This window comes from Papaver somniferum, chromosome 4 (assembly GCF_003573695.1).
Source record: "Papaver somniferum cultivar HN1 chromosome 4, ASM357369v1, whole genome shotgun sequence".
Classification (NCBI taxonomy): Eukaryota; Viridiplantae; Streptophyta; class Magnoliopsida; order Ranunculales; family Papaveraceae; genus Papaver; species Papaver somniferum.
Genome location: NC_039361.1, coordinates 94,256,401 through 94,271,003, shown reverse-complemented (window position 1 = coordinate 94,271,003; position 14,603 = coordinate 94,256,401). Strand labels below are relative to the sequence as shown.

The window sequence follows — 14,603 nt, the reverse complement described above, 5'->3', positions numbered from 1 at the left end:
CTTCCTCATGGATCGTTCTCCGGACTAATTTAGACAGAAGAGCTTCATTTAACTCAACAATTTTTTTTTATATGTAACCCTTCAAGAGCTTTGGGTTGATCAACTGATTCCAATTTTTGAAGTACCCACCTCTAGATCCTTGTTTCTTGTTCCATCGGAATCTCCTCTAGATGTCTCTAACCTATCTGTGAGCTTCTTAGATATAAGAAAAACTGCAAAATGATAGGAAGCTAACGTGCCTAAAATAGATTGAACCATAACAGTTCTAGATGGCTGGTTTAGATTCTTACGTTTCCAGATTGCTAATCTCTCATAGAATTTGCCTTCAAGATGACCAAAATTTCCCATTTTGTTCTGCTGAATAAGAATGGGCACACCTAAATATTTATCTTTAAGAGACAGAGTTTGATATTGAGAATACCAACAATTTCATTCTTAATTATATTTTTCATTTTTGGGATAAAAGCCATACCAGATTTGTCTAAATTAATAATTGGCCTGAGTATTTACTAAAGTCCTTAATAATACTATTTAACTACCTAGCACTATTAAGGTTAGCCTTAAGAAAGATCAGACAGTCATCTGCAAAAAAACAGATGACTGACAGAATGACTAGTTTTAATGACTTTAATACCTTGTAAAAGATTAACCAGTTCAGTTTTAATCAGCATTCTAGAAAAGCTATCCATACAAATAATGAAGAGATATGGTGACAAAAGGTCCTCCTGCCTAAGATTCCTTGTTGGATTAAAAAATTCACCCGCAGACCAATTAAGCAAAAACGAAAAAGAAACAGTCGAAGTGCATATCATTATACACCAATTTTCATGCAATTCTAGCTTCCTTAGCATTCAGAAAACCCCATTCAATTTTATCAAATGCCTTACGCATGTCTAATTTCACACCATGAGACCTTTTTTTGCTTTGTTTTTCCTAACTGTGTCAATACTTTCATCTGCAATCACTATGTTGTCTGTGATATCTCTGGATGATAAAAATGCAGCTTGTTAAGGATTAATAAAATTATCCATAACAATTTTAAGCCTAGAAGCAAGCTACTTACTCATTATTATTTTATAAGCTACGTTAGTAACGTTACTAAGGTTTATTTGTCCGAACTCGGAAGCATTTTTAGGGACAGCACTCTTAAAGACCAAAGTGTGATTAAGTTCTTAGAATGGAAGAATAGTATCGCCGGTGAACTTAGGAATCATTTTCACTGTAGGACATCTAATCCTCCCAATAAGGAGCTGAAGCATGCAAGTGGAGCATTTTTAGTAGACAACGGCTTAGTGTGGTTAGTCGTCTGATGTGATTGGTATTTGCTGCACAAGCCGAGATTGGTGCAGAAGAGATAGGTAGTAGAAAGAATCCTCAAATGATGAAACAACTTGATTATAGAACGAAAATTTACAAGAATCTATACACTTCATTACACCACAATTCCCAAAATCAATAGCCAAAGTTGCTTGTTTAACCTGAAACAAAGAGCTTTTAATCGTTCCAATATCTATTACTATTACTGTGACACCCCATCAATCATATTACATGTAACAACAAATTCTCTTTTCCACTTTTCTTAACCAGATTTTTGCCTCCTTCAAGCATCAGTAAGAATGATAAATAAGGAGTAGCCTGTTCTGGCTTACTGCTCCATCAAAGCAGTGTCTGTTTCAGATAACGGTGCTGCAATGCCAAATAAAATCAACTTTGAGAAACTTATACATTATACATTGCAACAACCAACAAACAAAAAATGCCCAGAAGAAAAAATGGAAAAATAAACAAACGATACTTGATGATCGGAGTCCAGAAGAAAAACAGAAAGGCTTTAAAAAAAACAAGGACACTCCAGCAATCAGTGCAGGTGTACAAAACTAACAAGTGTAGAAATTATTCTCAGTGCTGATCTATATCCACACTAAACACGCGAACTTTTTGTACACTTGAAAGAGCTAGAAAAAATTAACTGTGTGCCTACATCAGTAGGTAACTAGACCCAGTTGAAGTACCTAGAGATACATCATGGGGGTCTAATGCTAACACCTACTACCTCCGTCCCACTATTAAGTGACCTACCTTATAACTAAATTTAGTTATAAGGTAGGTCACTTAATAGTGGGACGGAGGGAGTATAAAGTATCAAGGATGATACACCATAAAGAAAGTATTTAGGGTTTAGGATTCATATACCAAGCAGGTCTTCGTAGACATCTTCTAATAACGACGTATCCATCAACAAAGGAGGTGAGAAAACCTGATCCTGATCTTCCCCTATGCCATGAAACATTCTGTCTGGACCAGAAGATGCATAATTTGAATCAAGCGTCGATAGATAGCCATCAATTTGGCTGCCAAAATCATGGAGCGAGTCGGTATCATCTAAGATGAGATTATTCTTTCTACGGGGTGGAGATGAAAATAGCCGTTTGCTCCTCACTTGAGCAGATTTAATTTCTGGGCTGATACTAGAGTACTTCATCCCTGAAAGAGGTACAAAATAATGTTCCGAACCATCAGAGGAACGACTGTCCTGTGAAGACTCGGTGTTGCAGCAGGGCGCTGCTAGAGCAGCTTCCCTGACAGTTCTCCTTAAATTTTGAACATACGAAAAATCAATGCCTGTGCAAAAAAGAAACGCTAATCAACACTTCTGTCTTCAGAGTACTGATCAAGATACGACCACGCATAACAAAAATGGATGTAAAAGCATGATTCGAACAACCTTGAGGTAGACTGTCCACTTGGCTGTTCGGAAGAGACTGGTCAAGAGGTTTTACTTCAGCCACATTTTCTACTTGGTTAACTTGAGAAATTAGCTGCCTTCTTTGAGCATTTCCAGCTTTTCCCGAAGAATTTGGAGTAGAACTAAATAGATGTGGGAGTTTAAGTGTAGGACTAGCAGTAACCTTTTCCAGCTGAGCATTCGACAATTTTGAAGTTATGTCAGACACCTCGTCGACGCTTTTCTCCTGTCCAGTTAAAAGTATATGTTAAACATACGCCAAGGAAGTAGCTGCTCGAGTTTCAAATATATTCAACTAAACCACACTCACCGCTATCCTTCCACTACTACTTTGTGCTTGAATAGGGGAAGTAGACCGAACTTGGTGATTGGTCATGGGAGGCAAAGTCGAAGAAATACTGTTCACTTCTTCTTGGAGCTCTGCAATTGAGTTCTTTATTAACGGGGCAGCTTCCTTCAGTTGATTAACAAGCACCTGCATACAAGTATAATTTGAGTGCTTAAAGGTATCAAGATTCCAGAGACATCGCACTTCAGATCATGAAATTTAAGTAAATAACCATCACCCGTACCTTTATGCTAGCTAAATGTTGCCGATGTTCTGCAAGGGTTGTGGCCAAAAATTCAGCATGGCCACTAGTACCACCATCATGAGGGCTTCGTAAAAGTTCCGGACCCTCGCCATCATTCGCCTTGACCTGTAGTACCAATGTACCATCAATCAAGAAAATCTAACAAACGAAAGAGGATAATAGAAAGAAGATAATATAAGCACCAGGTTAACACTAGTAAGTTAAAGTAAGTTGATGATGCGAATATAATGACTTGGACAGAAGTATACTATCTCACTGGAAATGGGAAAGAAACAGCCAAAGATATAACGGAACTGTATTTGCCGATCCCATTGCCAAAGCATGGTTTAACTTGATGAAGTATTGCAAAACTGAACAAACAAAGTTCACCAATTATTTGTTTTACTAGTTTTTTCAAAAGCCACACTATATTAGAAATACAGCTCAGAAAATACATTGAGAATTTTCCGATACCATTCTTATTCTAGGGTAAACCTGCGAGCTTTATATACATGATCAGCTCCTTCTTTCTTTTGCATGCTACTTATTTGTGCTCTACAAACATTTCCACAAGGTTACATACCAGATGAAGAGACTGCTTATGAATACGTTGTAAAGCATGTGTCCAGCGCCTAAGAATTTCTGCAATGTCAACAGTAGGATGACCCCGCCCACTTCTATCATCCACTCGGGAAAGTACTTCTTCACTTGATTGAATATGAGTTGAAACAGATCCATGCGTTGACGCCGTGTCACCAGAGTGAATAGGTAAGACATCTGGATAAGGAACTTGACAACTTTGATCCATCGCTGCAAGCAAAGATGATCCGGATATTCGGTACCTGAATGAAATTATTGACTTTTAGAGTTGGTCAGACAAGTACCAATCAAAAACACTAAGAAGTTGAAAAAAAAAAAAAAAGCTTGACCTATGTTCACGATGAGCAATCAAATCCTCAATAGGACCTGAAGCAAGAACTTCGTGTTGACCTAAGTAATAAACAATAAATTGATATTAGAGTTAGAGTTAGACTTCAGTAGGCAAAAAAATAGCAACTATTATAATTAGCCCAGAACCAGTTGGGGGAAGTTTACAACTAAAACAGTTATTACTACTGGAAGACCAATGTCAATAATATGTGCTTACTCTTGCGCGCAAGTAAAGACTCCCATAAGCGAGTTGCCTTGGAAACCAAATGTGAATTCTGACCCAAGGAGCTAGAAACACGGTCGTCCCACAGTTCCCCATCTAACTTGGCTTTGTTTCTCAAATCCTGTAGCTTTTCCAGCTCTTGCTGCAGATACGCCTATGTTGCAGGAGTTGGAAAAAAATGTAAGAACCTTAAAAACCTGAGATACATAATAGTACGATCCATTGGAATTCAAATCCACCCAGGGGGGAACAAACAGGAGTTACCATTTACCTCTTCTGCACAAAGACCACGAAATTCAGCAGTCATTTCGTGAGCCAGGTTAGACCACATAGCTTGCCTATGCACAGCCGTCTCGGCATTTTTCAGAAACTTCCTTCGCTCAAGTGCTATCCTAGCCTATTTTAACAGAATACATTCATGAGTGATCAAGATGAACGTGATGAAGTTAGTCGAGTGATAACAGCACAGATAAAATGTTTAAAGTCTCAGAAAAATATACTGTGGACTAAATAATAAATATTAGCAGAAATGAACCACGGATAGACTGATGTACACAAGGATGAAAATTTGTAGATGTTTTAAACTTACATAAACTATAATTGGTAAAGATATTTCATCTCAACTCTCAAGTATACAGCAAGAATAACATCGGAACATGGATTACCTTTGTCACAGGAAGCAATGTAGCTGCATGAGAGAAAGCCACATCAGTCAACGAAGCAGGTAACGGATTAGATGCTACATCAGCTGCAAAAGTTCGTCTATGAACCTCTCGTAAAGCATGCAATGAAAGTTGCCATAAAAGCTCAACAAATCTGCAAATGCAGATCACATTTAGGAACCAGTGTCATAGCCATAATATTACACTCCAAAGCTAAGAATTAGTAGTAGACAGTAATGTATTTGACATATTCTTGGATATCCATTTTCAGTTCCACCCCACAACAATTTGTCTTTCCAACATTTCATATAGCTAAAAAAACTTAGAGTTAATTAGACCGTAGGACCAAAATTTGAATTCATATAGTCTCTAGGACACATGTTTTTACTTTAGTATAAAGGACCACCAGTGCATTTCAGTATGTGTACCTCTTGTTTAGGTATCCACATCACATGTGGTATGCATTCTGAAATTTGCATAGTGACTTTGCTAGTTTGGTCTTTTTGTCTAAGTAAAAACCATGAATTCAATTTTTGTGGTCCTCTAACTAAATTCTCAACAAATGACTACATTGCATACCTATCTAACGAATGCAGCTATATCAAAGTTAGCTACAAGATTTATTTTCCTGAGCCCCAGAAGGTTAACATCGATGGGAAGGTTTGGCACCTCAATGTCGGCTCTTCGCCACGTGGGGCTGTAGTATGTTCCAAGGGTTGGGCTGTTCGCCCATTAAAGCTGATTAGAACCAAACTCTACATTTGTGAATTCAAACTACCGAACCTTGTAGAAACTTTTCATTCAAAGACATAAGCTAGTAAAGAGCTTAAGTACAACAATGACAGCGTGGAGACGCTTATATCAGTTAGTTATCATGAACAGATACAAGCTAGAAATGAAGATAGCAGTTTACAGCACTTGGCTGAAACACAACAATGACAAAATGTAGAGACCTTTATATCAGTTATTGTATGGGAATTCAATCGAAAAATGAACAAATACAATGTCGAAACTAACACTACCTTGGTCCACAACACGTCGCGAGCGATGAAACCCTAGAATTACTCCTGGGCAATGCCCCTTGTGATTCTAACTCATTTATAATTGCTTGCACAACCTGAAAAACAGAACCTATATCTTAATTTTACAACCAAAAAGAAAAAACATTTAACCTACATTTCACCCGAATTCACATAAACCTAATTTCCGGAAACATTACCTTTCGGAAATCCCTTGATTGTGCAGAATCAAAGATCGGCCATACTTTATCAAAATCCTGTTAAGATCTAAACCATCAAAAACCAATAAATTGGGGAAATAAAAAAAAAAATCAAGAGATCTAACAGAAAAATTACTTTAGACGATTGAATTGGTCCTCTTAATGAAGATAAAATGAAATAAAGTAATTGTTCACCCAATTTAGGGTTTGAATGGCGAAATAAACCAACTCTAGGTGTAGGACTATTAACACCATTCATGTTGCTGTTGTTGTTTCCTGAAGCTACACCAAGAACTGATGGATCAAGACCTAATAATAAACAATTTGTGTACATTGCAGACTCTAGTTCTATTTCTCTCTCCATTTTTTCTCTGAAAAATCACTCTTCTTCTTCTTCTTCTTCTCTAAAGTTTTTCACTCTTTTTCTGGTTTTTGATTTTGATTTTTGTAATTTTTTCGAATCCTGGTTTAATTGGCCCTCCTGAAAACAATTAGGGCCCTGCACTACAGGACAAAAAGGGACATGAAATAGCAATTATGGGTTATCCCTTATTTCAAATTTTTTGAAATGGCTAAACTATCTCTAAATTATGAGCGTTAATTAAGTTAATTAGGTAAATTAAGATATTAATTAGTTTAGTTAGATTAAAATCAGATTTTGGATAAATTTTATGATAAAAGAAAAATTGTGTTTTTGTGTTGTGGGGAAGGAGAAGTTGAGTTTTTGGGAAAAAATTAGGGTTATTTGAAATGACTAATTCTAATGGAGGAAATGATGTTGGTGAAACTTCAAATAACAAACATGATTGTGTTGATGGTGAGATTGTCTCAAATAATCCTATGGATTGGATGTTTGATGAAGAGATGTTAATAGAGGAAGCTATGAATACTGGTGCAAATGAAGATCTCATTGCTCAAAATGAAGGAACCAACCCTCAAAATGAGGAACCCGAAGCTCAAAACAATCAGGTAAACATCTTATACCCTTCGATTTATCTGTTTGTTGCTCCAAGTGGTCGAATCATCCACACTATGGAACAACTTAGTGTAAGGGTCGTCATAGTCGGGGGTGTATACCCAAACGACTCTCTAATGTCGTCATTTTATTGACACTACCAATGACGACTCAAACCTGCAACTTTTCGAGGTTATGAATAATCGTTAGGTAGTGTGATAAACATTAACAACCCTTTTTAGCTAGGTCACTTAGAGTCGTTATGTTGTTTTGTTTACAAAGAACGACTCTAAAACTAAAACTCTCTGTAAAATATAACATTTAGGGTCGTCATATATGTAGTCATATGAAATGACGATTCTTAAATACACAATGACGATTCTACTAAATTAAGATAACGATCCTTTCATTTTTTTAGACAGAAAGGTAGTTTTTGGTCATATAGAGTCGTTAGTGTATAAAAAAGGGTCGTCAGAGTAGGATCGTCAATTGGTTCTATAATACATTGACGACTCTATTCTAGGGAAAAAAACCTTAAAACCCAGAAAAAGGGTCGTTATCTCCTATACCTTAGACATCAACGATTTTTCATACCTTAAAACCCAGAAAAAGGATCGTTAGGGTATATAACTATCGAGGTTGATGACCCTTATTCTGTAACTGTTATTTTTCAGTTAGAAACTGAATTTTACAAACAAAAAACTTCATATTAAACGCAAATAGGAAGTAGATTAGTAAGTTTTAGTTCACTTATTTTCTAATTGGGTGAAGAAAAAAAAAATTCTAATCTGGTGAAGAAAAAAATAATCTTGGAGTCATTAATGGAGTCGTGATGGAGATGCGAGAAAGAAGATAGAACTGATTTTTTTTTGTTTAGAAATGAAAATGAATTAGGGCTTAGAGTTAACGATTAATAGTTTTTTTGCTTTTATTACTAGGAAAGGGCAAAATAGGCCTTTCACTGAATTTTGGAAACCCCATATGATTTATGATGTGGGTATAGGCCCTAATTGTTTTTTGAGACCCCCAATTAAACGAGGTTTCAAATTCGATCCAATTTTCTATTTTCCTTTTTCAATTTTTTTGCCTTTTGTCGAGACGTACTTGTAAACTGTGTAATTGGAATTCGCTCCTTCTAAAGTAATTTGAAATTGTTTTTTTTTTTTTTTTTCTTCGAGAATAAAGGGTTGCATTAAAAAAAAACCACACCAAAAAAAAGATAGACACAGTGTTGTCAAGTTATCAGCACAGGACACTCCCTGTTCTGAGATTGAGACCCTAGTTTCCGATACGTATTGGTGTTACTAATACCTTGATTCTGATTACTTATTGGGTATATTAATTATATACCCTAATTTTGATACCCCACGAATATACTCTTTCACAAAATAAGTATACCCTTCCTCATTCCAGAGACCAAGATCCGGAAATATCAGATTACAAAAATATCCTCTTGTTTTCTCCATTTTTATCATTATGTATTCCTCCTCTCTATCTCTCTCTCACAGCGAAACAGAAACCACGATCATAAAATTCAAAAAGATGAAATCAACCAACCGAGAATTGAATTATAATTCACCAAAAACAAGGTACCGATATCATTTGAGATTTAAGAAGATCACAATCAAGACATAAACCATCAAAAAAAAAGTTAGGGTAAATTGAATTTTCAATATTCGATTTACCGTCATCTTCAACATATTCGATTTGAAGATTCAAACAAAGGTACACACAGATTTAGTCGTGATTGTGTTTCAAATAAGTTAGATTTTGATTTCTTAGAGTTTGAAATAAGTTTGATTTCAAATCAGTTATTATCAGTTCTTCATTATTCGAGGATATTGTTGCATGTTAATTTCTTGAACTAATTTTTTATAACTAATACAGATGCATGTTTAATTAGATTAGATTTGCTACTAATTTTGCTGAACTCGTTAAATTTGATTTGTAGATTTTATTTTTTGATTTTGTTGATGATTTTTTTTAAAAAATCAAATCCTTGGAATTGCTTGTTTAATTAGAGTAAAATAGAATTAATTTAACTAAGATGACATAACCTGAACATGGTGATAAGATTAAAGTAGCTTAACTTGCTAAAACTAGTGTTTTACCAACATCAGTATTTGAACCCTATATCATGTAAATCGTATGCGAAAGATTTATGTGCAGCAACGATGATGGTGGTGGTGTTGTAGTTGTAGTAAATTCATTAAGTGAATTAATGGATTAGAAAACAGTGACATTTCTGTATTTTTCGAAAAATTCTTCGTTAGTTTCTTAGTCAAGGTGTTCTTAAATAGTACAAAGATGAGTGGTTGACTGTAACATGTACTTATATCACACATTTTTTTGTTTTCTCTCATGGATATATTCTTTAGATTGCTTGTTTATTTTGTTGATGTCAAATAATTTTGAGTTGAAGTTGTAATAATTATGAGGCTATGGGAAACAATGTTGGTATAGTAGTATCGGATATGACTCGTATTGCCAGCGTAGATTTTAATGACAGAGTGACATTATAGTTTTGTTCACTAGAACACTGGTGTGTAGTATGTGAGCCCTCATGTTTCTAGGATACTACCAACTTGTTAGTTGTCATCATAAAGTTGTTTATTAATGTAAAATACATGAATCTAGTGATCCTACCCTAGTTAGTAATTCGTGATTCGGCAAACGTACGGAACGGCAAACGTACGAGTATTATACGGTTTTGTAAAATTCAGATTCGGTCCAAAATTCGGTCAACGAGACGTGATTCGTCAGTAATTCGGAACGGCATACGTACGTGTATGATTCGATTTATAAATGTGAGTTCGGCTCTGAAAATTCGGTATCTATATATAACAAATAATTTGTATTTATAAGGTCATAGACCAATTTTTATGCATATGTGTGAGTTATTTAAAGAAAAAATAAACTTAATATGATGATATTAATAATATATACAACATTAGTTATCCAAGAGGACGTCATATGGTGGTTTAGATGCTTGGTTAGTGAGTTTGAGATCTCTCTCACCTTCACCTTCAAATCTCTTCAGTCGTTTTTGTTTCATAAAAATCACAACACGTCTACTATTCGGTCGTGTATGCTCGGGAGGCAGTAAATCCCAAAAAATGGAGTCTTTGAAAAGTAAAAGCTAAAGAATTTATGGCGAATTAAGCGGACGTATCATTCGGGATACGTAAAATTCGTGAACGGTTCGCGAATAATTCGGAAATGCCACATAATACGCGACTTGGGTTCGGAGTTGCAAACGTACGCGAATAAGACGGTAAAATTCGTGATACGGAAAAATTCGCGAATGATTCGCGAATCATTCGCGAACTTACTAACTAGGGATCCTACCAACTATGCGAACGGTTCTTTGTGGTCAAGCTTCTTTCTGTTTAGTTTCTCAGTGTTTGAGGCATAAGGTGATGCATCTTTGTGTAAAAAAAATAATTCAATGATTGACACATTGTAACTATTTTCTTGCATGAATGAAAAAATCATGAATAAATGAATGTCAATTATAAGCATGAAAGATAATTTCAGAAACTAAAGTTGACACCACTAACTTGGATCAACAACTGAAGTTGATACAATAAAACTGGAATCTAGAGACATTTCCTTCCAGGAACTGGTATCAACAACCAAAGTTGACGCCAATAACATGGATCAACAACCGAAGTTGATGCCAAAAATTGGGATCAACTATTTTTGTTGTTTGACAGCAGATTGGAAAATAGATAAATGAGGAACAAACAAAAGCAAAGTCGAAGAATAAAATGCAAGGTAAAGCACCAATAGCAAAGACGATGAAGAAAATACAAGAAGTAGAGGAATCCCCATAAGTTCTTACTGGGGTCAACAACCGAAGTTGATGCCAAAAACTGGGATCAACAACCGAAGTTGATACCAAAGTTCATTTGAAAATAAAACTGTATTTTGTAAATGAAGATTACATGGTCCATATAATTAGGAATGCTAACTATTTTTGTTGTTTGACAGCAGATTGGAAAAAAGATAACTGAGAACCGACAAAAGCAAAGCCGAAGAATAAAATGCAAGAAGCGGAGGAATCACCAGAAGTTAAGAAAGGTAAAGCACCAAAAGCAAAGATGATGAAGAAAATTCAAGAAGAAGAGGAATCCCCAGAAGTTCTAAAAGGTAAAACTGCTTGATTTGAGTGGACTTAACTAAGAAGATGTAAAAGATGAGAGTCAAGATATAGTAGTGCGAATCTTGACAGAAAATGGTGCATAGAAGCTAGAGGAGAACCACTAACAACAACAGGAGGAGCAACTAGACCAACAAGATACCCATACTGACTTTGTTCAAGAGACATTTATCTCGACCGACTCAGTTAAAGACATAGTCTAATGTAGGTCAAACATGTTAATATAGATATGATAGTGGTATTTAACATCTTATAATGTATATGTCTCAAAAACACCTTATTGTGTAATGGGCTTAAACATCTTAATGTAGGTATGAAGAAGTTATAGAATTAAATGGTTGATGTATTGTTACTTATTTTTTCTAGCATGAATGCAGGAATTATAGAAGACCGTACGTATGTATAGCTTACGGAGATAGTTTAAAATACAGATAAACCCACGCAAAAGAAAAAGAAAGAAGTTTTCAGCAACCAAAGTTGACATGATAAGATGGCATCAATCACCAAAGTTCACACCAATAGTTTGTGTCAACAGTGGAAGTTGATCTTATAAATTGATGTCAATAATTGAAGTTTACCCCAAATTAGAGTTCAAGAATATCTTGTTACTCTGGCATCGTGTCAACAACCAAAGTTGATACCAATAACTTGTGTCAACAACATAAGTTGATCCCGAAAACTGATGTCAACAACGAAAATTCGTGTCAATAGTGGAAGTTTATCCTACAAATTGATGTCAACATTGAAGTTCACCCTAAATATGGAAGCCAGGAATATCTTATTACTCTGGTATCGTGTCAACAACCAAAATCGACACCAATATCTCGTGTCAACATCATAAGTTGATCCTAAAAGCTGATGTCAACAACCATAATTGACGCCACTTACAATAGTTTGTTTCTTGTAAAAAAGACAACAAACCTGAGGCTTGCAAACTGATATATTTACTATAGATACAAAAATAAAATTCACAAACAAAATGAATTGTATAGTTCATTAAAAACATAACAAGCCAAAAAAAAATCATTTTGATATGCACGAACGAGTGAACTTGGCGTGATTCGAACACGCATTATCTGACGTCGAGTCAGTCATGCTACCGTTGCACCACAAATTCAGTGTAAGAACATAACAACCACTAAGGCCATGAAAAAGACAGAACTAAAAACAAGGTACTATAAACTTGAGATAATTTGAGAGAGTTCAAAATGGAATCATTTCTGTCTTAATTAACTAATATAGTGTTTCTAATTTTGTACCTCTAATGCGATATTTGTAGAGTATGCTTGGTGTCTCCAATAATATCCAGTAATAGCTGGACACAATCAAAGAACCCACAAAGTACAACCATATAAATGTATTTCTTCCAATAACATGGCATAGATGGACAAACAAAAAAATAAATACAAACCTAGAACAATAATTTGGAACGAACTATACTTCTGGTTGTTAAACATCCATCCATCACTAACTGATGAGCACAGCAAAATGTGATCCAAATTGTTTGCATGATTTAACCACGTTTCCACCAAACAAGAACCCTGCACCATGAGGGCTTAAACCCCAACCATCACGATAAATCAACGTACCTTGAATTAGGGCACATCCAATTACCGTATCCCTGCCACTTCCACCGCCCACGTCCACTGCCATGATCTCCTCCACCTTGATATTCACCATTACCTCCTGCCAAAATAATTTAACGACGATTAGAAACCTAAATTCGTAACAATTTATATTAAACTAGATGACCGCGCTGTGTGGCTGCTTGCATTTGTTACTCTAGCTTCATGAATCAAAATTATTCAGCAAAGAACATTGTTGAGGAACAACTAAAATACACATTAACTAGTTGAATATTCTCTTCCGTCGCCCTAACAACAAAAATTAAAAGTTTTGTGTTACTCAAACTGTGTAAACCCACATTTAATCGACCCTTAAAATCAAAGCATTTCTCTCATTTATCTTATCAAAAAACAACTATAGACTTACCAAAGCACTCACAGTTGGCTTACATTTTTTCAAGTATTGTGTCGATATGAACAACAGGAGTTAACCCATTTTATGATAACAAAATGTAGTTATGAGACAATCTACTTTTACAAGCTATAAGAAATTAATTTAAAGCGTTAAATAATCTGTTCTTTTTAGGGATGATCGTATAAGAATCGGTAACTTATAAATAATTAAGAAAATCTAAGCTTCTTTGATTAGTTAGTTTTTCTTTTAGGAGTTAACACAAACATAAAACATTCATTAACAATTAGCCATTATTTAACTAACTAATTTGATTGCGTTCACCGTCACTTCCTGCCATAAGAATTTTAACTATATCCTAAGTTAATAACAATTTACATGAATGAATGAAAACAAATCAATACCAAATCGAATACAAATCGCCTTATCTGGATTTGTGAATTCCACCATATCCATCGTTTTCTCCACCACCATTTCCTTCTCTGCAACCGCCACCTCCACCTCCACCTCCTCCCATCAAATTTTCTAATCTACTGGCTCAAACTGATGAAATCATTATCAAATCATAAAAAAATATATAAATCAAACAAATGCGAACTAAATTTATACCCGTATATATCGTTGTTTACCTTTGATTTTGAATCTTCAAACTTTTGTTGTTGAAGAAGACAGTAACTCGTTAAGAAATCGACTTATAAAATCTAATTATTCAGGGTTTTTTTTTTTTATTTCTCTGTTAAATTGATCTCATTCATGTACTTGCACAATCAAAAACTCAATTTTAGGTTCGATTTTGCATAATTTTCATTTAATTTTTCTAGATCTGGTTTCTTTTCTAGATGGACTGATGGAGTCGTTGCGAAGAGAGAGAGAAAGCAAAAACATGAAATGAAAATAAACGGCCGAATTAATTCGTGAATGTATGTAATATTAAGGAGGGATATACTGGTAATCTCTGATTTCGGGATTTCATCCATTTTTAGAGTAGGGGTATTATTATGGATGGATATGGGTGTTTATGAATCCCTTGAAAAATAGGGATATTTATATAATTTCCACTTACTTATTTTATCTACATTGATAAATCTATTTAGAAAGGCTGGTAAATCTTCGGTCCAGCTATTGAAAATTGAAGATTTCCTCGCCTCCGCAGTCAG

General features: G+C 35.1%; 1 protein-coding gene and 1 long non-coding RNA gene across 4 annotated transcripts; both read right to left on the bottom strand.

The window, feature by feature from the left end:
- Nucleotides 1-1,369: 1,369 nt before the first annotated feature.
- LOC113276132 (AUGMIN subunit 6-like) lies at nt 1,370-6,781 on the bottom strand. Its single transcript, XM_026525714.1, has 13 exons — nt 6,489-6,781; nt 6,353-6,409; nt 6,156-6,250; nt 5,137-5,287; nt 4,743-4,868; nt 4,466-4,625; nt 4,248-4,308; nt 3,902-4,160; nt 3,319-3,444; nt 3,057-3,221; nt 2,726-2,972; nt 2,194-2,622; nt 1,370-1,686 (listed from the first exon to the last, which is right to left on the bottom strand). The coding sequence occupies exons 1-13, from the start codon at nt 6,714-6,716 to the stop codon at nt 1,646-1,648; spliced, it is 2,145 nt and encodes a 714-aa protein (XP_026381499.1). The 5' UTR covers nt 6,717-6,781; the 3' UTR covers nt 1,370-1,645.
- Nucleotides 6,782-12,627: 5,846 nt separating this feature from the next.
- Nucleotides 12,628-14,366, bottom strand: LOC113276131. Of its 3 annotated transcripts, none has more exons than XR_003324042.1 (3): nt 14,076-14,366; nt 13,851-13,989; nt 12,628-13,155 (listed from the first exon to the last, which is right to left on the bottom strand). It is a non-coding gene; the product is annotated as an uncharacterized LOC113276131 (long non-coding RNA). The 3 variants fall into 3 exon arrangements; XR_003324044.1 differs by having other exon boundaries at nt 13,851-13,979; XR_003324043.1 differs by having other exon boundaries at nt 13,851-13,976; nt 14,076-14,365.
- Nucleotides 14,367-14,603: the final 237 nt, after the last annotated feature.